At 36.8% G+C, this 25,890-nt stretch overlaps 2 protein-coding genes across 2 annotated transcripts in view; both read left to right on the top strand.

The window, feature by feature from the left end:
* The first annotated feature begins 5,047 nt into the window (after positions 1 to 5,047).
* On the top strand, positions 5,048 to 11,713 carry LOC110460687. Its single transcript, XM_021513739.1, has 7 exons — positions 5,048 to 5,363; positions 6,167 to 6,344; positions 7,207 to 7,305; positions 8,467 to 8,616; positions 8,917 to 9,031; positions 10,177 to 10,303; positions 11,493 to 11,713. The coding sequence occupies exons 1-7, from the start codon at positions 5,151 to 5,153 to the stop codon at positions 11,589 to 11,591; spliced, it is 981 nt and encodes a 326-aa protein (XP_021369414.1). The 5' UTR covers positions 5,048 to 5,150; the 3' UTR covers positions 11,592 to 11,713.
* Positions 11,714 to 22,135: 10,422 nt separating this feature from the next.
* The window catches only part of LOC110460686, an 18,155-nt gene continuing 14,400 nt past the window's right edge, over positions 22,136 to 25,890 (top strand). Inside the window, exon 1 of the mRNA XM_021513737.1 lies at positions 22,136 to 22,159. The gene's annotated coding sequence lies outside the window, so the exon portion shown is untranslated. The remainder of the gene's footprint in view (positions 22,160 to 25,890) is intronic.

Below are 25,890 nucleotides of genomic sequence, written 5' to 3'. Positions count from 1 at the left end.
TGGTTTAACCCCCCCCCCCCAACGAAGAAAACATAATAGTACACCCATTGAATAATGACAGGACTGGATGTTCACTCTACTGACAAAATGTAACTGTTAAGTTATGTAGGAAACAGTAATTTCATGTGTATGTGTGCCAGCTGTTTGGGTCTCGCCTATTTCATATTACAAGTGAAATAAATATAGCGTATTGAACGGGAAAACCATGAAATTTTCTATTTCTTACATTTCTTTCACGTTTCGCTGCGCAAATATTGCTACATCAGAAAAGCGCGGGAATGTATAACGTAGTTTTTGACGCCAAATTATAATGACGTCATGCTTGACAACAATACAAAGCGCCACTTTGAATGGGTTTTCACTGCAATTTTGCCGTTTGCTAGTATATCTGGTAAGATTTCCAGACAAAAATGATATTAATTGTGTAGTTATGTAAAAACAACAATGTATGCTGCAAAGGTAAACAGCTCAACCACTTATACTGCCGTCACTTCATCTAAACTTGAAACTGAAAATCTACGCAGAAATATAATGTACCGTTCAGATTGGACAATACTTACAGAGTGAAGTTTTTACTTGTGAAGATATAATGTTTCGTTTATCTTCACTGCATTAAATATATGTTTTTATTAAATAGAGAATTCATGATATTTTACAAGTAAACTGCAATCAATACCGATACGGTAGGGTTTACCAACATATTTTTGTAGACAGTATGCGGCCTTAATTTCCCAGAAGGCTTTCACGCATGGGGAAGCACCGGAAGTGGACAAAGTGTTTACAGATCAAACCCCGGCGGCGCTTTGCGCCGCTTGGGGGTTTGAAAAAACATATTAGCGGGGTATAAACTGCGCCAGTAAGACAGCTTTACTCAAACATAAACCGGAACCCGAGGTATCATTATAATAATCATAACAACGGACCTTGAACCGGGTAAGTTAATCCGGAATACACTACTAGTGGCACTGTATTGTTACCCAATTATAAAACAGACAAGAATTCATCTGGACGAGTCAAACGACGCAAAGATTTTATCTTAAAACGATCTTAAACGAATCTATCGGAAATATGTATGGGATCTGATATCGCTCATGGTTTGGCCTAGCTATGTACCGGCCATTTAGACAATCAGTTCTCCCTCCAGCAAAGAGGCCGAACTATCGGGATACGTAGCCACAACGTGTCTATAGTTACATGTATACAGACAAAGTATAAAAAGTGTTCATAATTTTTTTGTGGTTTTTTTTTTAAGATTCCAACCCTCATGAAAATCACCTCCGGATAAGTAGCACAAATATGCTAACTATTCGACTCATACTCAAGGAAAGAAAACAGATTTCTTTTTAACAAATTACCGTGAATACCGCTGGATCCTTATCAATGACGTCGAAGGGAGGCAACTGATGTTAAAAACAAACTTTGATACAACAAAAATCTTTTATAAAGACAAATGGCAGAGTGTTAATGAATGTCTGACGAATACCGCGATTCGTGTCACCCATGATGACCTCACTTTCATCACGTGTGATTCTATTTCATGATTTATCTGCAGAAAGGCGTGAAAAACACCTCCTTTCACTTCACAAATATCGCATTAACGACACATCGACAAACATTCACACTATCCTAGGAGCAAATGACCCTATACGTTCTCACGTCCAATCGGGGAATCGAACCCGATCGCCTTTATAAAATATGGGAGCGTTACCTGCGCCACCAGACCACCCAACTTATTTTGCCTATTGCCAATTCATCAAACAAAATATGAAGGTATTTAACATTATTTTATATTTCTTACTCTAAACAAGTAAAGCAAGGAAAGATATCCTTGTCTGCTTCCCCATAAAAAAATATATTTGAACGAAGGTCAAGGTCACCAATTTTTACCAAATCAAGACGAGTTTTGTTTAGGCGATGGGAGACAACTCGACAGACAATAAAATTGCTTACTGAAAAATGGGGATTTGGTAAGTTTTAAAAATAGTCCCATGGAAAAAAACAGTCGTTCATACTAATATTAAAAGCTGTTTGGGGTATTATTAACCAATTTCAGGGGCTCGGTTTCGGGATACTTTTGGTTGATAATAAACCTTTACACACCAATCAATAACAGCAACACTTTTTATCCGGTGTTTATACACATTCTAAAACCTTATAAAAATTGAGGGTATAGAGGTATATATTTTTTTTTTTTTATACTTTTCGAAAATACGAAGTGTACTTAAATATGAAATGAGGAAATGTCAGGAAAAAATTAATAAATAAAAAATAAATTAATTAATACGTGCGGTACAGTATTGGATTTCCCTAATTTTATTTTAAGTACGACACGCGCATGCGTTAGTTGTATCTGTGCCGTTTGCTGTTATCTAGATGTTTTGTGCCATGAATTCCCGAATGCGTCAAACACGAAGGGGTCATCTTAGTCCCAGTACTCGCTGACCCCTTTACTACATCCCTAGGTAAAGTGTGAGTGCTGTATACCTACCTGCCAACCGTGTGATGCAATATCCACAAAGCGGCACATTCTTCTACTGAAGAGACAGACGCTGTCGATTGGTATGCCCACGGAATTAGATTATCTAAGCAAACACATCTGCAATGACATTGTTTGGTTTAGTTTGGTTTGTTTTTGTTTAACGTCCTATAATCAGCTAGGGTCGTATATAAGGACGTGCTAGGTTTTTTTCTGATGGACGGAAACCGGAGTGCCCTGACCTGGCGACTGCCCAACTTACATAAAGGCCTTGAACCCGCCACGCAGTCATGATCTCTTCCAAAGTTAAAGGCCATAGACGGTCAGACCACAGGGACCTGGGAATGTGTGACAGCTATAGTTGGACCTAGGCTAAGGTGTTTAGAGTAAAACACGTTTTAGGGGTTTATCTTAATTTTCGTTAAATTATGACACCCCAATGATGATAAGATACGGGAAGGGACGAAAGCTCTCGGTGTAGTAAAATCGACCCCACCTAACTTTCAAAAACCACATTTTTAGTTGATGTACCAAAATATACTCAGTACCGTTGGAAAGATGCATAATTTATTCTTTTAAACTTACTTTATTCACGTAAAATTTTATTTCATTCCTCAGACGTGATCTCCGTTTCCTCCAAAAACACGCGCCACTTAACAGAATGATGTCAGCAACGTACTGAAACCCGTGGAGTAAGTAGCTGAAAGCGCAGACATTTCCCTCTAAAATAATCAGCCAAACAACACGACATGTTTCGACACGTGGCTGACGTCAACCTTATGAATATTTATGACTGCGAAAAACTTTGAAACTCGGAATTGGCGAGTGATTTTGGGGGAAACGGAAATCATTTCTGCAGACGAAAATACATTTTACGTAAACATATGAATTTTTAAAAAGAGAAATTATGGGAGAAATGTACAACAACAAGAATTGAAAATATATGTTTGCGGTAAGCGAGGTGGCAAAGAGAATAAGGGGCATTATATCGAGGTGACTGTGGTTATGGGTTATGGGGCCGGACATGGGACACGTGTGTTGTAAAGGGAAATATGAATATACCGTTAAGGGGTTATGGAGACGTGTGTTCTGTTGATATTGAATTAAAACGGCCAAGTACATGCGGTTAAGGGGTTATGGGGACGTGTGTGTGGTAGAGATATGGAGTGTTGGAAATTTTAAGATAATATGGGTCATGTGTTAACAGTTACATCAGTCAACTACTGACCTTCTGGAGATGTGAAAAGGGGCTCGGGCCTAGTCCAAACCTCCGATACACCTTATTAATGTGAAACCTGCGTCAAACAACACCGCACTATTTTGAACTTTCCAGTTTGAGCATTGAAGTTTTTTCCCCCAACGACTTGTCTCATTCAAACTACATATCTACATGCCTCCCTTCCTCAGCTTAGTAAACTCTGACTGCGTATGAATTCGCGTATACGCAGTGAAAAAAGGATCGGCGGATTGATGCTTGTTTCAAATATGGCGCCGTTCATACTTCAGCGAGATAACAGTCCAATGACAACCAATGCTTGGATCTACAACAAAAGAATGCTGACAAACTGCTGATGTCATGGATGCACATACAAATGTCTGTGGCAGTAACGTCAAAAATGGCGGCTTTGTTCTGACCGCGTCACTCCATGAGCAGTGTGGCAATGCGCGTACATGACTACCGTTGTAAATGAAAAGAAAAGTTCAAAGCGCTTCTCACATTGCTTAATTTGAAATTTGAAAACAATGAAAGGAAAACAAATAGTGTTGTTTACTGCGTACTTTCTAAATTTACTCATATTTCGATGTAGATTCACTGGAACTATATTGTCCTAGCACAACGCGCACCATAGCATATGTTCGTTGTCAACTGCGTTCATACTACCGTAGACGGCGTCAATCCTTCATTGAATACATTGATACTGCAGGGTTGTCAACGGCTAGCCCTTTAACTGGTTACCCGGTAGGAAGACCACGAAACGGTTACAAAAATCAATAACCGAATAGTCATACAATTACTTAACCATACTAACTGAGGTTGCATGCAACCATTTCCTGCGTCAAGCTTGAAATACACAAGTAAACTAGTATGCTCATTAATGTATGTTTGTGGTGGAAATACGTTTTAGATAGAACATTTTCTAAACATATGTGTTTGTTGCTGTTATTTATTTGATAACCACTTACCGATTAACCGGTTACTCGCTCGGAAAATTGTTCGAGTAACCGGCTATCAAAATATGACTGGTTTTATAACCTTAATTGATAGAAAATGTCTTATAAACTGAACTTTTACGACACAATCGCGGTTGTAGTATACAATTCAATTAATCAAGCACATACATATTGATTGAAAAAGAACTACTCAACGTATTATTAAAACACATGTCTACGGAATGCTTTTGCGTTTGTGTGTGGTTGTGTGATGGTTGTAGTGTAGAGGAACGGTAGAGGGGCAAGATAGTGACTTTAATAACTAAATATCGACAGGACAGGACACTTGAGACAGTTTTTGGGCCACTGCTACTGATAAAAGCCGGGCAACAGATTTAAGTACAGCAATGTTAGATAAGGTATCACACAACCATCCGCAATACCCCGACCGCCGCAGTGACCCTCGACGTCCCGTACTAACACGACACCGTCCCGTAAACCACGCGGAGACTTCGGAGGCAAAATGATGTTCCTAGCAACTTTCACGGTAATTATTGGACTAAGTCTGGCACAGACTCCAGAACCGTGTGACAAGGATGCCTGCCTTCTTCCGAATTGCCGTTGTTTCTCTGATACGGATATTCCAGGTGCGCTAACGCCACAGGAAACTCCACAAATCGTGACCATCTCAATGGACTACACCCTGAACACGGAGTACGCGCCCCTCTATGAGCAGGTATGTAGGAAAATTGTTACATTCCTCCATGTGAGGTGCATGTTTCGCTTGACTCCTCAAACATAAAAAAAATGATTAGACGTACGCAATGGCACTACCGTAGTAATCCCGATAGTGCGATAGTTTGTTTAGTGTGAGGGGCGAATATGAAGGTACGTCAATTCCGAGTATACGGATTTCTATGACCAGATAAATAATTTACAAATAGTAGACTCTTATGAGAATTATGTGTAGTCCGAATACTAGACTATCTTTGATCAGCTATATACATTCCGAAAACTAGACCCTTTTTGACTCGGTAAGTGAGTTCCGAATATTAAAGTATCTTTGATCGGGAAGGTGAGTTCGGAACGTAAGAGTATTTTTTATCGAGAAAGTGAGTTCCGAATGTTAGATGATTCCTTGACTGGGTGAGTTAGGGCCGAATTATATATACATGTACTAGACTTTCTTTGAACGGAAAGGCTAACAGGAAGTAGTCCTTCCAGTATGCCGAAGACGTCTCGGCATGTATGTACATGTACTCCAGGTTCTCACGTTGATATAAAATCCCTATCAATGGACATTTCTTATAATCCTTCTTGTTCGATACCTGGTATAGAGTATGGTTGCACACCATCGTTTTTCATAGTTAGCCCTGATTATCTATGCATTCCATGTAATAGTCACGTTCAACCAGACTCTTGGTGTCTGTGCAAGCTACGCAGTGATCAAGCGTCTGGTTGACACAGACTACCCATGTATAAGGGTCATAACATTATGGCAGCCATTTTTCAATATGGCGGACGATATTTTTTTTACAGATCTTTGTTGTCAACAACCCGAACGGATGTCCCATCACGGGCACATTTTACATCCAGGACCTCAACACTAACTACGACTCCGTGAAGGCTTTCTATGAAAAGAAATTTGAGATTGGAGTTAGTTCCTTTAACGGAACACTGCCGACAACATCCACGGGATGGATTGACTTGATGAAAGGTGACGTATCCAAAGGGTCCTGAGTAATCCGAAACAGCATTGAGCAGACGATAGTCTGTCTAAACGGAACACAAAATAGAATTTTAGATGTAAATCCATTGGCCCCTCCTCCTAACTATATTTCGGACTTAGGCAAGGCTTTTTTTTTCGGTTGCACTAACCGAAATCTTATGAAGTCTGTTCTTTCTTTTTTTTTCCTTTCCTTTTAAAAAATTGTTTACCTCTCCTCATCTGCATTTTAGTTTCTTTACACAGACGTCATGTACATTACCATACTTTATTTATTCATTTACCCCCCACCCCCCCCTGTCTTTTTCTCTCTCTCGATATATGCATGAATGCAATTGAAAAAAAGAAAAAGTGTATATATGTATATTATTGAGTCTGTCATCTTATAACATGTATATATATGTTTGTAATTTGCTGGGAAAGGGCTTAATATAGGATTAATAACTTGTGCCCAATCCATTTGCATGACAATAAAATATGTTTAAACTCTTCACTTGTGTGTACATAGATTTATTTTTCTTCTTGCTTAATGAATATTAGGGATTGTATGCCTTGTTTCTTTAACAATTATAACTTGTTCTTTTTCCATATGCTGTTAAGCGCTTTAGAGTAATTTTACAAATTATATAGGGTGCTATATGAATGTTGTATAGCATAATTATTATTATAATCATTATCAGCTCTAGCATCTGTGTTACGTATCAAGCAAGTTTGGGTCTAGTCTTTGGATATGGTTAACCTTAGTGATAATTCTAAAACCGTTTATATTCTACAGTATATTAAATATATATATTTGTACAATATCAATATTTGTTGTATGTTTGTGTGATGTTTTTTTGAATTTGTTTGCAAGGAGTCAAAGCTAAGATCGTGGGTGCAAGTATCGACGAGAAACAGGTTTTTGGTTACCGTGCCCCTCAGCTGGCCCCGGGAGGAGATGATATGTTTATAGGTTCGTATGTTTACATGTCTTAGTACAACGAGTAACCTCCCTTTGCCGTTACATGGCCGCTTCCAATATATAAATGTTTCTATATTTAACACTTGTTTCACGGAGGAACTATTTCCGTTTTATAACGACCGTAAATAATTATATTAAATAAACAAATAAGCAGTTAGATTAATCAAATAAATAAATAAATAAATAAATATAGGAAATATAAACTCCATGACTTTGTTGTTCAGCTGAAAGATATTTAGTGAGGTCAATCGTCCATGAGAAAACTGAAGAGAAAAAAACATCTCACAAAATTAGAATTATTTATAGCACATGTATCCATTAGTTTTGGTCAAACCAGTGGACTGTTTATGACTATTGTGGTGGATTCTCTTGGTCATATGTGACGCCAATTGGGAACCATCGGTACTTTCCTGGAACGTGGTCGGGTGGGCAGCTCACCCGACTTTTACCTTGGCGACGGGGTTCGACTCCCCAATCAGAAATTAAAAGTATGTCACCTGCCCAAGCATGTAAATATATAGATTGCACAAACAACTTTATGGTAATTCTGTAATCTAAATTAAAAGTAAAATGCATCTGCATGTTATTGTGCCAGTAACTGTAAAATATCTGAGTATTAGAAAGTAACAGATCTAGAGTGTGCTACCTTCGTGTTGTTACTATTTTGGGACACAAAAGCGACCAAAATATATCTGCTGCACCCACTGCCATTGTTGGGATCTTTATCTTTCTTTCTACTTCTAACTACCTTTTATTTCCTGGGCAACACCTCACTTTTGGCTTTAAAGTTGAGCGTTCGCCCAGGTGAGGAAGGCAATGGGTTTTGTCCCCAGGCCGGGACATACCAAAGTCCCTGTTTAACGTTCAGCATTTAAGGGAATGGCAACAACTGTTTCCTCCGTTGTCAGTATAATGTGACCAGGCGGAATTTTGTGCTTGGTGTCTTCCGCATAGTATTTCAGTGACATAGCGCTATAAAGTTGGCATCAGATCCGCGCTATCACAAGGAGGCAAAAACTCCAACATACCCTGTCTCCTGCATACACACACGTAAGCACGCATTCCCTACACACATGGAGGCACATACTTAAATGACCTTAGCTGTTAATAGGACGTTTAACAAAATTAAACCAAACCAAACCAATGTTACAGGTATCGCCGACCAACAGTTTCTGTACGACTCCAGTTGTGGCACGTCGGAGTACGCCACGCAGTCGACGCTAAAGTGGCCTTTCACTTACGACTACGATTACGGATCATTCACGTGCAATGGCGGCCAGGCGGTTAACTTGAAATTTCCAGGTAAACAATTGTAGTTCTCCTGTTAATAATTATGAGCCGCGAATTTCACTAACTTTTTTTCAGGAATTTCTAAATGAAAATTCCCGTATTCTAACTTCCTTCTTATTCGATTTTGGTAGAGGGATGGGGGAATGTCAAAATTGTTTCGGAAGTGACTTCTGCGTATGCTGATCTGTACGCAGAAGGGAAGCATAATGGCCGCAGCCACGTGTGTAAGCTCCAAAGGCATGACGTCACCATAGGTAGGCCCGTAACGTTTCCTCATCATTAATAAAGGACATGCTTTCTTTTTACCTTCAGGTCGCTGGCAGGTCTTAATTCCTGAGTTGGAATTCAATGATGAGAAATGTGCAACTCCCCAGGGATGTCCGAATATCGAGACGAAGAAAGATGCTTTCGATATTCTCTACAACAAGTACGTCAACATATCACTGACCAGCAAAACTTTACCAAAATATAACTTTATCTAATCAGAAGTACATGTAACTCTTCGTACCGAGCGACGAACTTTTCCACGTAACTTGCCTTATCATCAAGTAGGCCCTCTTGATTTCTATAGTTCAGCTTGAAGTTAATTGACTGAGCCCTTTTGCAAAAATCACTATACCTGCCCTTTAGTTGGCAACATCATACACAGAAAGTAAGACATGTCTATTTTGGTAAAGAACCGTAGTATACTCTTCCAGCATTACAGAAACAAGTAACTCATTTGTGCAATACATCCGTGCTCGTTGGCAGCAGCCTGATCGGTTACCATGGGAACAGAACCCTTCACTTTCAGTTTGCCATCAATTCAACAGATTCTGCCAGTACATGTATTTATCCGCCATTTTTAACATCATTTTGACAATTTTTGACTAACAGTATTCATTTACGTAAGAGCACATGTTCTATCGTATGACTTATGCTATGATTTTTATGGAAAATAACAATAATAAACAGTTCTGTAAATCGAAATAAGATAATCTTGAAATAGAAATGGCCTTTCAGATATACCAATAAACACAAATAATCTTTGTTCTATTCGATAAATAAACACAAATAGTTTTTGTTCTATTCGATAAATAAACACAAAAAATGGTGGAAAAAACTGACAGAACATAATGAAGTGAGGAGGATGTAGACGAGGTTTTTGTGTTCCCGTGACAACCGATCATGTTGGCACAAAGCACAATTATAAATAAGAGTCCTGTATCGTCATCATCATACCACATACTTGTACCATGAACTTACGTGTTATTTTTACGAACAAGGTATTTGATGTAAACAATCTTGAATTTAAAACAACAGAACAATTTTCTCTGCAACGAGATAACATAGTCTTTTACCGTTAATATTATCATATTTTACACAACTTACTATAACAAGAAATAAGTTTAAAAACAATTGACTCATATTCGTTCGTGGAGACACCTTTTTATTTAATCTTCTATGTTAACCCTTTCACCCCTATGTTACTTTAGTAGAATCTACCATCCATTGATATGGATGAGTTCATTATGGTCGACAGTGGTGAAAGGGTTAAAATTTGTCATAATTCCTTACATTTGTTGCTTGCAGCTTTGTCAAACACTACGACGGAAACCGGGCCCCTTACACAGTAGTTGTGGACCCCGTATGGATGAAGATTGACTACAAACGAGAGGGTCTCATACAGTTCGTCGAGTACGTTCGGGCAGCTTTTGATGTGAGTGTCACATGGTCAAAGGTCAATGAGTATATATGACTACTTGTAACGGGATGAGCATATTGTCAACTCTTATGATACTTACAATATTTAATTACAACATATATTAAGAACACAAAATATATCGCATCCACTGTCACGTTCACACAATTGAGTAACTGTATTTATACAGAGAATAAGCACTGGTACATCATATCAATGAGCAGCTATCCATCTATGCATACATTGTCCTTGAAATACAATCTGTCTTCACAGGTAGGCAGATATCCGGGGTAGACAAGGTCACAACCTTCTTCTTCCCCCAAGTGTTGGTCGGGTTCCTTACTGTAAGCTACAGCCTCCCACAATCACTTAGCCTAGTCATCTTCTCCAAGAAATACCTCTGTATCAAGCCTTAAGTGCAGACTGGCATGCCCCACTAAATAATGTTATCGTGATGCCCTTAACTATTTACATTAATGAAACGGACTTGATTTAATATATATATGTGATTGAAAAGCTTAACTATACATTGCACAAAAGTAATGCATACGACACCTTAATATTTAACACCCACTAACACGTGCGTTCCTTCTAATTAACCGATACCAGCTACCGTGTATATAGACACTATTCAGTATTTCTTGCATACTAGACCGAGATATCCGCATTTCCGGCGGTGCTGGAAAATTCTATCCACGCGAAGACTGGCGGCGACTTATAGTGACCTTTCGGGTCACGCTATTGTTCGTGACGTCATTTTATGACGTTTTGGGGTCAGTCAGGGTCATTGACGTCGTTAACAATTGTCATCCGTGCTGCATATGCAAATGGGTAATGCGCGGACAGTTTACAATTTTTCTAGAATAGCATCTGTTTTTACAGGTTTTAGGTAATAAGCAAGAAATAGAATCCATCCCTGATGTGAGGTTATAAGGATAAGGTTATTCAAACTCTCGGGATAAAATATTGAGCAAAAGACCATCGGCAAAGCCTCGGGTCTCCTGCTCACTATCTTATCCCTTGGGTTTGAATTACCTTATCCATACCTCACATCAGGGATGGATTATATTATTCCTATGCCCCTTTCTTACCCTGGACAGCTCTATCTTGCACACAGGGAAATGAGAGAAATGACTATATCAAGTGTAAGAGAAAGTGCTATTTGCATCACACAGCCATAATAATTTTCTTTAACTTGCCATTGTAGGATGTGTGGGTCGTCAACCAGATACAGGCTCTCCAATGGGTACAAAATCCTACTCCTGTCGCCAATCTTACAGATTTCGAACCATGGAAGTGTACCTAAATCTCGCTCTCTTCCCGAACAGTCTCGTTCTGACAGGAAACATCGGTATACGCTATGACTGACTGTTTGGACTCTTTGTATTTTTTTGGGAAAATAAAAGCAAATTAAATGTTTCACCTCTATATTCTTTTGATGTTGTGCTCAATTTAGACTTCCTCGTGACATTTCGCCCCCAGTTTCACTGAGAAAAGGAAAACATGTATTACCATGAAATTGACATTTGTTAATATTCATCTCATAATGAAGAGTAAATGTATTGGTAAAGTTCGCCATCGTATCTTCGCGAAATCTCGTAAATGTACACGAAATGTAAAATAAAATCCATAATATAAATGGCTTTTAGATATACTGACTAAGAGTGGCAGATATTGCTCAAGTGAAGAAGTTAATATTTGTCCGAATTGCTACAAAAGGTATCTGCGCAAAAGAGAATCTGAAACAGAACGTTTTGAAGATTTAACTATTATAAGTTTTCCTCTCTTTATAATCAAGGACCTGTTTAACGGGTCCTGTTCACATGAAAAATTTTGTCTTTGTAAAAAATGTATAAGAAATTTTAATTCGAAAGGAAGCAAAATCGGGCCAAACATCAGTTAAATCGTACCAGACATCAGTTAATTTTCACACACAAATTGTGGTGTTCTGCGTCATCAGGTGTATGCTCATTTCATCTTATTGGCAATGACCTAAACCCTTTTACACAGGTTATACTATAAGGAAGAGAGTCTTTGAATTTTCAATTGTGAAGTAGGTCATCCGAAATAATTTATGACCTTTTAGAAGTGTTATACATCAAAGAATCAATCAGCCTTCACTCTCATTTTTTGTCTCTTGGATGACCATGACTGCAAAGTCTGGACAAGATTGGTCAAATAACAGTTTCTCAAAATCGATTCGTACTTGGTCCCATTTCCTGCTTCTTCGGTATAAGTGTTTCGCTCTTTTTGACATTTCCCTGCCTAGTATTTCAAAAACATTTCATCCTAAAAGTCAAAGCATTGAATAAATTTAGTTCCAGTTTTTCTTGGTCCTGACCATTTGAGTAGGGAACAGATACGTTCACACAATACTTTATTCTCAGAAACATTCTTTGGAGACAAAGTGACTGCCTTAATAGATGGTGCATATATTTATATGATCTTTCTTAATAGCACATATGTAAGATTGGAAGTGGTTGACTGTTTCTTTTTCTACTAAGGGTCATGCTTTCCGTTTTTTAGGATTGAAATCAACTAACCAATATTTGGACCATTCATTATTTTTTTGTAGATCTGACTCCATAATGTTGTTTGTTTCTAAGGGGTTTTCAACTATAATGTACAGAGTAGTATCATCAGCAAACAATTTGGTAGAAGATTTGATATCGTTGACTATGTCATTAATATAGATTAAAAACAACAAAGGTCCAAGTATTGAACCCTGTGTAACTCCAGCCTTAACGCCTGCCCAATCAGAGTGAATATTATTGATTATAAGTCTTTGTTATCTTCTCGTTAAGTNATCGTTGACTATGTCATTAATATAGATTAAAAACAACAAAGGTCCAAGTATTGAACCCTGTGGAACTCCAGCCTTAACTCCTGCCCAATCAGAGTGAATATTATTGATTATAAGTCTTTGTTTTCTATTCGTTAAGTAGCTTTCGAACCATTTTAACAGTGATCCAGTTATTCCAATTTTTGATAATTTATACAACAGCCCTTTGTGCCAAACCCTATCAAATGCTTTGCTGATGTCACAAAATACTACTCTTATTTCTTTACCTGAATCTAATGCCTTAATAAAATCGTTGGAAATACTTAATAATTGGTTAATAGAGGAATCGCCTGGTGTAAAACCTGATTGATATTTTGTTATTACTTTCAAATCAAGAAGAAAATTATGAACATGTTTATAAACGCACCTCTCGAACACTTTACCAATTATACTTAAAAGTGAAATTGGTCGATAGTTTTTAACATCATTACGGCTATCTTTTCTTATATATAGGTAAAACATTTGCTTCTTTCCACGATGATGGAAATATTCCTTGTGATAAGGATTTATTAAAAAATATAGATAGTGGCTCAGCAAGTGATGTTGCAGCTTCCTTGAGCACTTTGGGACTATTAAGATCTGGTCCTACAGCTTTACCAGTTTTCAAATTGAGTAAGACATCCTTAACATCAGTACATGATAAATTATAATAAATATATATAATAAATGATATATTACTCAGACAAATACGATTAGGGAATTCTATTAGTGGAGTNAGAATAAGCACCCAACTACCAGCATCCGCATCAAAGTATTACGTCACAAAAAGAGAATGACGTCATTGTGACCTCATACGGGATACTTTAACTCTAAGATTCCTGCTTTAGTAACCTATGGAAAATGCTTCTTTGTGTCGAATGTACCTGTTTACTGTAAATCAAAGTTGTAGACAATTCATGGGGTACAAGGTGACATGTGCATATACGCTTTGTTGACTGTGAGACTTATTGAAATGAATTTAGCAATTTGCAAAGTTTAACTAGAGTATGAGAAAAGAACAAATATATGTTAAATGACCTACCCGTCACATGAATTCTGAAATACTTCTGGTGCTTACAAACATTGATGACTAGTAGACTTCTAGCATCAGAGAAATGGAGCTAAACGCAAACTCTAACCTAAGTACGGGAACCAAATACTGCTTTATATCAGGATTGTCGGGTGGCTGTTACGGCACGATTTCGCACCCTGACACGATCTCTCGCCCGGGGTGGCAATCTGATTAAAATCATCTGTTACATGGCTTCGTTAACTTCGTACTACGCCTGAACATCGTTCAGGCGGAGCCTTGTAACAGATGATTTTAATCAGATTGCCTGGGTGGGAAATTGTGTTAGGAGTGGGCACATTTCCCGCTGTCATGAGTACGCGGACGACCACTGATTTAGGGCGATTGTGGTATATACATATTTATTTATTTGCTAAGGCATATCGGGCTATAATACTTTCTGTTCTGTTTTATGGACCGCAATTAAGTCGAAAATAATGCATTGTCCAATATCCCTAAATTTCTGTATAAAAAGTGTGTAATGTCACTGTGCACACTGCTGCGACATGCGTTGATTTTTTTTTATTTGCATTTGAATAAATGTTGCTTAGATTTGGTGTGCAGGTGTATTATAACATTGCAATCATTTTCTGTTGCATTACTTGCGACTACAGGGTTAGTTTGGGCGCCTTATGTAACGGTCCCTGTTACGGCTAGATATTATTAGAAACACCACGTCATTGGGCAATATCCCAATTGAGATAGAGAGTTTAAGTGAGAAATCGTGTCACCTATGTCCATATAGTTTGCACAACCCCGGTGAGAAGTCGTGTTGCGAACGCAGTAATTTAGCACGATTTCTCACCCGGTTGAGAAATCGTGTCGGAGTGAGAAATCATGCCGTTACATGTGGCGCAGTGGATAACGCACTCGCTTTTCACCAAGGCGGCCGGGGTTCTATTCCCCGATTGGACGTGAATAAATATATGGTTCACCTGCTCGACCACGTAGGGTTTTTCTCCAGGTACTCCGGTTTCCTCCCACTAAGACCTCCGCACGCTGACATCCGGGCCAGTAAGAGTTATCAATAAAAGTCGTAATAACTTGTTTCACAATTGTTGTTGTATAACCAATAAAGTTTATATTACATTGAAATGATGCATTACTCATCTAGAAGTGTCCTCCTGTAGTGTTTAATGACTTTTGAAATTTCTAGTATTAGAAAATGGAACAATCAAACGAGTTTAACCAAAGTATCAGCATATACACAGTTAGACTGTGGGTCTTCTTGTACTGATCAGAAAAAAAATGGAGGTAAACGCAAAGTCTAGTCAGTGTCTATGTAGCGGGAAATAAAGGTCGCGGTTACCTATATTTCACACAACCGTGTATTAAAGGAATATATACTGGTATCAAAAGTTGCATTATTTTTTAATGGATTCACATTGGTATTATGTCAAATAATAAATTCCAAACATATGGACGTAAAATGCGTGCTTGTAGCAAATTGAAAAGTGGTACAATGAGTTTAATTAAGAGTGGTGCACATCCTAGTGCGTTAAATCCAGTTACTGCCGGAAAGCGTATCAAACAAGTTGTATATACGTCAGCATTATATCGTTGTGAACGATGGAATTTATCAAAGAAAGAGTTACTTATGTTGGAAAGAGCGCAAAGATTTATTTTAAAATCAATTCAAGGTTTTAGCAACAGAACACGTTCTGATGTGCTATGGATTGATTGGATGGACATCCATAGAAAGTTATATAGATACAAAAAAAATATGTTGTGTTTTGGTAGGTTGTGTTATTTAGATAAAATACCTTGTCATCACGTATATTTTTAAGAAGACTATACGTATCAATGCTGAACAGATCTGGTGACCATTTTGGACTTTTAAATGATATTTTGAGCATTTTTAAAAAGTACAATCTTTATAATATGTTGAACAAGTATATTCGAACGAGTGTATTCCCATTAAAAAGGCAATGGAAAATAATTGTGAATATATTTGTGTTGTTGAAAGAGGAACATGAATGGAAAGAACGAATATCAAATGATAGTGATTTTAACAGATTTGTAATGGTTCATAATATATTGCAACCATGCACATATACTATGGAAACTGGCAATGCAATTCCCGGAGTGTAAAGATTCGATATTTTATGTTACAAAATCAATAGTTAATATTCGTACTGTTAAAGCCAAAGAGCTATGTCATAGATGTGGTATTATTGACCAAGATATATTAACTCATATTGTATTCAAGTGTAGTGTAGTTATACTGAACACATACGGGACAAGTTGTGGTGCTCTATCGCAAACATTACTGATACACTCTCTGACAGATCACGAATTAATTCATATTTTAATTTGGGGACAAATGACCTTGCAGCTGTCGAAAAGATGCACAAATTATCATACCTGTAGGCCTAGTGTGTAGATATAATCTCACACCCTGATAAAGATTAGTATATAAAATTAAAAACAATAATATAAATGTTTATTACACGATGATATACACGTTTAAGTTGTAGATTATTTGTATGTATTACCTCATCATATATACACTTATTAATGTTATTTATTGAATATATGACTTCAATGTAATTACGTGTGTATATGTGTATTTAATATGATTTTTTGTAATGTAAATATGTGCGCATTATTCTGTTTAAATATAATCTTCAAATTGGAGGATATAAAAAGAATAATAATCAATCAGAGACGTATAATACATGTATTATACGTCTCTGAATCAATACATGTCGTGATAGTGGCGGGGCTTAAAAAACAGACAGAATTCATAAATTACATTTGTGTTGCTAAGGTCTACGGGAGACAACTCCGTAATTACAAGATGTACATGCAATCGAACGCACCTATAAACATAATCTTAAACAGTTTACGCTATTAGCTGTCAGCTCACAGTTCACAGTTTACTGTTACGAAATGAGAATGATTATTATTAAGGTTACAATCTTGTTTACATGTTGCTAAATTTAGACTTCCGTGTCACAATAGAATGAAAATACTGGCGACTTAACAATCAGTATTATATTACTTCTGCAAGGGAACAAGCTCAGGTGAGAGTGTTTTGAATGTCCAAACTATCATTCTTTAAATTTGACAGGTTTAGTCTAGACTCCATAAAGGTCACCATGTTGTTGTTGTTTGGAATTTCCTCCGATACTACCAGGGTCAGGTCCAGTAAACTCTGCCGATTGAGCTATATAGCTATAAAGACCTATAAATTATAGCTGTATTGAGCTATATTTTCTCAGATTTCAAATTTCATTAAATTAAAGCAAAGTCGCATAAAACAATAAGGTTAATGGTAATGTTGACATACAGTTAGATGTTTATTTTCATTTTTCATAAATGTAAAATTTCTGATTTCTTTACATCATTTTTTTTAAAAAGAATACTTATATTTAATGTCTTTTGTTATCAACCTAATGATACAATCTTCTTTAAAATGGGACTTTGTTCCGTTTTCCTTAAAAAAGAAAATCACTTGAAAATAGCTCAAAAGACCTATTTCAGATAGGTCAATAGAGCTATTATAGGTCTTTACAGCTATAAAGCTCAATCGGCAGAGTGTACTGGACCTGCCTACATAGGTGATATGGCCTACCACATCTACGTAGTACTAGTCTCATGGGTAACAGTTACATTTAGGTGTGGCAGCTGGTAGTCCTTTAGGTTCTTTTTCTTTAGGTTATATTATCAGTAGTCCTTCAATGATCTGAAGATTATTTACTGTTTTGCACAGCGTGGCCTATATATATATTTACAAGAATACCAAAAATTATGAATTTGGAATGCATACATTTTAAATTGTGATTAAAACTATGTTTGTAGGCTTATATTTACATTTGCCCCCGTGCCGTCCCATTACAACAGTGTTAGAGGGCAAGTGTAATTATATAGGCTATAATTACAACTGCTCGACTATAATTACAACTGCCTGTTTCAGGTGTTATTAATGTACGTATTGTATCCCATGTTTTTAAAGGCTACCTTAGCCGTGTGATATGTAATAAACGTTAGTTAACTTTGAAACAAGGTGTTGATTGATTTATAACTCGGATACTCCTCCACATCTGATGGACCTGTGTCTGACTGTACAGACGGCCGCAAAGGGACATTCTTGGGGATGCCGCCGGCCAGCTTGTTGGTAGATTTGGGGAAAACATAAATAACTGTACGATCACTTTCATCTACCGACGTTGGACAGGCTCTCCCCACGGACGTCCTATTACAATATATAAATATAGTTAACTTTGAAACAACCCACTATTCCGTCTTTTCCTATTGCAGAGTTATCTTCTCTTGTGAGCAGGTTTTGATTGTTACGTCATTAGTTTGTGAGAGTAACGTCATCAAATTTTGAGAAAACAACGTAATTTTCTCACACAGACCAATGACATAACAATCAATACCTGCTCCCAAGAGAAGATAACTCTGCAATACGCAAAGACGGAATACATACATACAGGGCTTAATGCAGGAATAGAAAGCTAAAACAATTTTTTGAAATAAAGGAAATTTTGTGCTGTATGTTGCAGCAAACCGGAGCCAGGGGAAGCTTAAATATTTGTTTCTCACTGTTCATTATAGACGCTTTGAATCGACCACCTGATATGATAGAATAGAGTATTTGTGTGACTGTTATGATATTGTATATCGTAAACTGGGATAGCTGCAAACAGTGTCGTAAAAAAATAAGCAGTTACAATTAATATGAACACATGGACAGGGAAAATGAAATAAATCACTCAGTCGTGGAAATAACGGAAAGAAAAATACAAAATAGAACCAAGGCAGATATTTATGTGGTAATATTTAAGTTACAAGTGGCGGATTTTTTAACTTTAATAGCGGGGTGGGGGGCGGAATGCCAAATAAGAGAGGAAAATTGATCCATATAAGGCCATAAAAAGGCCTTTATATGACAGCAATAATCAAGGGAACCCCATCAAACAGAACTAATTATGACCCAACTCTTTTTCTCTGTTACAGAAACATGAAGTTCAAGACAGTAAGAGAAGGTCAACAGGCTGTGGTGTTCAATCACTTTGGTGAAGGTCGTTTGATTATTGGACCAGAAAGAGTAAGTTTGTGTCAAGGTTCAATTGTCTTGAAAACAAGTCATCTGGTTATGTAGGGAGAAGAATTGTTTTTATTTTAACTTTACAACATTTATGTGTGATAGATTTCTGTCTTGAAAACAGGTCATCTGGTTATGCAGGGAGAAGAATTGTTTTTATTTTAACTTTACAACATTTATGTGTAATAGATTTCTGTCTTGAAAACAGGTCATCTGGTTATGTAGGGAGAAGAATTGTTTTTATTTTAACTTAAAACAACATTTATGTGTGATAGATTTCTGTTTGTTCATTTTGTTTTTCAAATCTCGTCCAACTTGATTTTCATTCTTAAAATCAAATTTGAATTATTTAATTACTGTACATTTCTATTCCTTTTAATCAAATTATCAGCATTTTCATCGTCTACAATATTTAATCAATTGCATAACCCTTGTCTATAAGATCCTGAAGACAATGGAGAAGGGAGTCTGTAAAGTTTGGCAGATACTGTACATATGCATCATACAATTGGGAAGGGAGTTAAATCTTATGATATAACAACATTAGGATGGGTATCTCTACAGGGAAGGAAATCTCTAAATCTTGTCAATACTATTTTATCGGACTGAAGGGAAAGGAGACCCTTATTCTTACCTTATACATCACACTACAGGGAAGAGAGTCTCTAAATAATGTTTGATATATCATACTATAGGGTACACAAAGGTTTCATACTAAATCTAGAAGTCAATATCGGAATTAAGGGAATAAGGGAATATCTGTATATCTGAAAAGATTCCCCCCCCCCCCTCGCAGGTCCAGACCAATCGCTGGAGGCTACCTCCTTTGGACATTACATGGAAACTCATTTTCTTGGTGTCCTATCCACTAAAACTTATTAACATGTAGTTCTTCTTGCAACTTTGTTTCTTGTACTCCTTTGAGAAACATGTATGGTACTAAGCAGGTTTTAAATTGAAAAAAAATACCAATACCTGGTGAGCTATCAAGGCCCCTGGGCCTCTTGTCTTCTTGAACCTATTGCACAAATGCTTAATAATTCAACCTGCATGAATGCACATTAAGAGTACAAAAATTATTTGTTTCTGGCTAATATTAATTACATCTGAAACTCATTGAATAATATTTACATTTCCACTTAAGTTCATCATTGACATTTAACCATAAGAAATTACGTTCATAGGGCTATGAACGCAATTGGATCAGTATCATTTGGAAGCTTTTCCTACCGCCTCGAATAACATGAGAGAACCGCTAGAAGTAAACATTTTGCTGACATCATACTGTTCCAGGAATCTCGTTTGCACTCACTACATAAACACTTCAATATCAGAAAATAAGGGAAGATCTGTATTTAGGTCAATAATAAGTACAAACTTTAAATGTACATGTATGTAAAAATGGAATGGCANAGTAGAGGGTTGTCATATAATGACAATGCTAGGATCAGTAAGGTTTTCGTTATACAGAGGTTACACTGTAGTCGAAGGTTGTCATATATTTATCACAGCCTTCTCCCGTCATACATTCACAATTAAATGTCAACAATGATAAAAGGCATAAACATAAAGTAGATATATTTAAATATATATTGAATTTAGTACCGGAATGTGGCCGGTACAGATGGTACGGGGGTAAACGAACACCTTTCCTACACCAAGGGACAAACCTTTCTGATTTTTTTTTATATATTGCCGGGGCAGAGGAGGCCGGGTATTCATATTAGTACTAATTTAAATCTTGCATGTAAAAACAAAAATAATCGTTTAATTCAGCAATATAATTAAATCATACCATTTTATTGAACCCGGTGATATTATAAATTATGTAAATCCACGGACTTCGATAATACGCCGTGGGCCATCACAACAGTTTTCCCTTCGAGGGCCTCATGGAAAAATCAAACTAACCAGTCACTTACCCTTCCTTTCGCATAAACCGCTGTATAATTATTGAAACACAAAGTAAACTATCTCCAATACATGCCCATTAACATATTAAACCAAGTTCATCTGTGTTCAAACTCAGACAAAGATACTAGCGAGCTTAATATATAGTTTAAGATATTTACACATAACATAAACAGCGCTTGCATTTCTGTCGATTCCATTTCAGCTTAACCGGCTATCCGGAAGAATACATGCACCGTAGTAACTGCTACGGCAGTTATTTTCTCCTTTGAATACTGCCCACCTGCAATAATGATTCCGTAACGTACTCCTTGCGCTATCTTTTGACCATTTGGCAACTTTTCGTTTCGTAGCTGACACGGTACAACACTTTTCTTTCGCTTACTTCACACGGCCAGTCATTTTGTTTACAAAGAAATGGTGTGCTATGCGCATGCGCTAGTAGAGGGAAATCCCTGAACAAAACGTTGGTCAGACAGGTAGAAATACCGATGATTTTCTTAGATTTAATCATTTTTATGAATCTATTTCAGCCAAATCCGATCGTTATTTTCCATAAGGAGTCTCACTTGATATGTTTATGTAGTATTTGNTGATTTTCACGGTTGACTGCGGCGTACAAGTTTTACCCCCTTGAAAAACACATTATCGTCGATTTCTAAATTATTAGATAATAAATAAACATTTTTGTAATTGTCACATTTAGAAAATAATGTTTGAAATTATTCTATATTTTTATAAAAATTATAAACGATCGCGTTAATGAGATATTAAAATATCTTTATATTCCCGGTACGGGGTTTCAGTCCGGGTCCGGGAACGGGGTACAAGATTTACCTACCACCCAGCTCACAGTTCACAGTTTACTGTTACGAAATGAGAATGACTATTATTAAGGTTACATTCTTGTTTACATGTTGCTAAATTAGACTTCCGTGTCACAATAGAATGAAAATACTGGCGACTTAACAATCAGTAGACTATTATATATATATTACTTCTGCAAGGGAACAAGCTCAGGTGAGAGTGTTTTGAATGTCCAAACTATCATTCTTTATCTAAATTTGACAGGTTTAGTCTAGACGCCATAAAAGTCACCATGTAGTCAGGTAGTTGTTGTGTGGAATTTCCTCCGATATAGCTATAGGGCCTACCACACCTACGTAGTACTAATGGGTAACAGTTACATTTAGGTGTGGTAGGTAGTCCTTCGTGTTCTTCTTCTTTAGGTTATCAGTCAATGATCTGAAGATTATTTACTGTTTTGCGCATCGTGGCCTATATACATTTACAAGAATACCAAAAATTATGAAAATGAATTTGGAATGCATACATTTTAAATTGTGATTAAGACTATGTTCATAGGCTTATAAAAAATAAATGAATTTGTGGAGAACAGCTGGTGTGAGCTGTTCTCTGAAAGTGTCGACTGTTGTGACAATGACTGTATGGATTGGTAATAGATTCCATTGAGTTATGGTATAAGGAAAAATGAAAATGTATATGTATCTTGTTTGGTTGAAATGTGACTGAAAGTGAAATTATGATTTTTTCGGGTTCTACTGTCTGATGGTATGAGAATAGCAGATGGGATTGCTACAATTTGATGGACTATTTTGTAGAACATTATTAGTCTTGTGCGTAGTCTTCTTTCTTGTAGTGTTGGCCAGTTTAATGAATTTATCATATCTGTAGGACTACGGATGTTATGGTACCTGTTACAGACATATCTGGCAGCTCGTCGTTGGACCATCTTGATTTTAGAAGTTTGTTCAACTTTGTGAGGGTCCCATACTGTACATGAATATTCCAGTTTTGGTCGAACTAGCGGCAGATATGTCTGAGTCTTGATGTTCTGACATGATGTTTTTAAATTTCTTTTTAGGAAGCCTAAAGATGGAAGTGTCTGTCTAAATTTTAAGATTTCTTTTGTAGTGTGGTATTGTGAATTACAGACATTTCGCCCAAGATCTTTTCGTCCCAACTTTATTTCACATCGCCCCACTTTTCAGTTCACCGCCCTAAACATTCTTTTCGCTACACAATCCGTTTCGTCCCTAAACCAATAAGTGACACAAAATGCTTTATCGTCCCAATTGCAACCGCTACGAACCTATTTTGGACGATATTCTGTGAAAGTGGCAGTAATCATGGCACGTTTCACTAAAATATTAATGATTAGGAACACCTAACCTCAAGACTCAGTTGGCATTAATATTTGTTTTAATATTCATGTAATAGTTTTTAAAATATCATTGTTTTGATGGGTAATCAGTTTGTATGTTGATGAAAGAGATCGTAAATATAAGTCAATTTGTGAAAAATTAAAAATATGCCGAAGATGTGCCAATAGAGTTTCTGCCCTTCATATTGCATAATAAGCATTTTGGCTCTTGGTCCAAGTTGAAAAGCAAAAATACTGTTCTTACCCTAGAAACATTGTGAGATATCAGCATGAATGTCAGCTATTTCAATTTTTTCACGATGAAGAACGAAACTGATATTGAAAGTTGGTTTGAAATGTTAAATCATAGACGTATATATATAAATATTTACATTTGCGCTGCAACCCACTATTCCGTCTTTTCGTATTGCAGAGTTATCTTCTCTTGTGAGCAGGTATTGATTGTTTGTGAGAGTAACGTCATCAGTTTTTGAGAAAACAACGTAATTTTCTCACACAAACCAATGACGTAACAATCAATACCAGCTCACAAGAGAAGGTACATGTAACTCTGCAATACGAAAAGACGGAATATGAAAATTACTAGCAGAAATGCATTTCATTTGAGTATAAAAATAGAAACTCTTGTGACATGACGCATGGTTTAATTATGACATCATATATTAACCTTGTTCAATGAGAGTCTTGTCGCTTCGCTTCGGATAACATTGAGAATGCCCACGCGTCAAACGCTCAAATGGCTACGGTTAATTATTGATATAAATAGAGCTGTTCTGCCAGTGACGTTAAAAGGGCGACGCATATATATATACAAAATGTAATGATTCAATTTATTATTTTAGAACAACTAAATTAAATTAAACGATTGTCCTATAGTAAAAATGTATAGCAGGCTTCACTTAGTTGGGGACCGGGAAACTAGGGTATTGCAAGTTTGATCTCCAATGGAAACACACTACTATATTTCCTGTTGCAAATGATGTCCTTTGTCCCCCTGTGGTGAGTTCGATCCTTGGTTGTTGTAGTGTTCGAGGGCAAACACATTGAAAAATGGGGGAGTAGTATATGGTGTGGACGATTTTAATTGTACATAGGATTACGGTCACCTTCTAGCTTCACACTATGGGGAATTTCCCTTCAGTTCAATCATGATCAGTAGAGTGACAGACTGTGACGCTTTGGTTCTCTGGTTCCATTCCCTTTATATGGAAACACACTACTTTCTTTTCTATTATCTAATCCTAAGTTATCTTATATGCAAATACAGTTCTGTACAAAGTCATACTATACTATAATAGCGATAAAAATCTGTAGCAAATATGTACATTTGAAAACCTTATCCTTGTAGTTGAATTGCAAATGGGCGACTCATTCGGTTAGAGTGTCTTTCTAGATTTCGTAGTCAAGGTTTCAAAACCTGGCCTTAAACTGTACATTTTTCTGTCAATGGTGCCTGTGTCAAATACTTGATTCAAGTGCTTTGTGTACGCTTGGTACGGGTCTACCTGGACCTGGGCTATAAATGATGTGGTCTTTGGGCTTTTAGAAAAGGCTTTGAAAAAAAAGAAGGTTGGAGCATCCGTCTAGAGTTCAAAGGTACTGGGTTCGAATCAGTGAGCGTAAACCCTGGATATTGAGGATGAATTTACTGGTAAAGTCCAATTGTTCGCCCAGTGTTAATTTCACCCTCAACCCTTTAACCCATATATAACTTATAAATAAACTCTTCCATGCATTGATCTGGCAGAGTCCTTTTTGGTCTACAGTGGTGAAAGATAGGGTTAAAATGTAATAACTAAATATAGCATGCTGTTTACTTATATTCCCTGTATTATTATAATTATGATAAATTCACCCTCATTGCGAAGGATGAAAAAGGTGAAAATTAAACTACAGCAAACATTCCCCAGTATACATTAAAAGGAGTCCAGTGGAGTCCAGTTCCGTTTTCTATATATATATATATATATATATATATATATATATATATAGAAAAAAANTCAAAGAATATAGACGGTAAAATCCCACGGATCGCTCCGAAAATTTGACAACCTAAACTTGTCCACACTGTTGGAATTACTGTTTTGCCCCATATATATATATGTGTGTGTACTTGTAACATATGAGGAATGAAATAAAATGTTGATTAACCCAAGCGGAATTGAAAAGACAGGGCAGGGAAGTTTCTTGTAGTAAATATTAGAGGGAAGAGTGCAGTGATATACATGTGTATGCATACAGGGCTTAATGCGGGAACAGAAAGCTAGTACCATTTTTTGAAATAAAGGAAATTATGTGCTGTATGTTGCAGCAGACCGGAGCCAGGGGGAGCTTAAATATTTGTTTCTCATTGTTCATTATAGACGCTTTGAATCGACCACCTGATATGATAGAATAAAGTATTTGTGTGACTGTTATGATATTGTATATCGTAAACTGGGATAGCTGTAAACAGTGTCGTAAAAAAATAAGCAGTTACAATTAATATGAACACATGGACAGGGAAAATGAAATAAATCACTCAGTCGTGGAAATAACGGAAAGAAAAATACAAAATAGAACCAAG

This window comes from Mizuhopecten yessoensis, unplaced genomic scaffold (genome assembly GCF_002113885.1).
Source record: "Mizuhopecten yessoensis strain PY_sf001 unplaced genomic scaffold, ASM211388v2 scaffold10449, whole genome shotgun sequence".
NCBI classification, from domain to species: Eukaryota; Metazoa; Mollusca; class Bivalvia; order Pectinida; family Pectinidae; genus Mizuhopecten; species Mizuhopecten yessoensis.
The sequence above is the reverse complement of the archived record's forward strand: the minus strand, read 5'-3'. Positions and strand labels throughout refer to the sequence as shown.

Bases quoted from the DNA above. Each gene is read 5' to 3' on its own strand.
- LOC110460687 (XM_021513739.1), top strand. From the start codon at position 5,151: ATGATGTTCCTAGCAACTTTCACGGTAATTATTGGACTAAGTCTGGCA. The intron at 7,306-8,466 runs GTTCGTATGTTT...CCAATGTTACAG, and splicing joins AGGAGATGATATGTTTATAG to GTATCGCCGACCAACAGTTT. The intron at 9,032-10,176 runs GTACGTCAACAT...TGTTGCTTGCAG, and splicing joins TTCGATATTCTCTACAACAA to CTTTGTCAAACACTACGACG.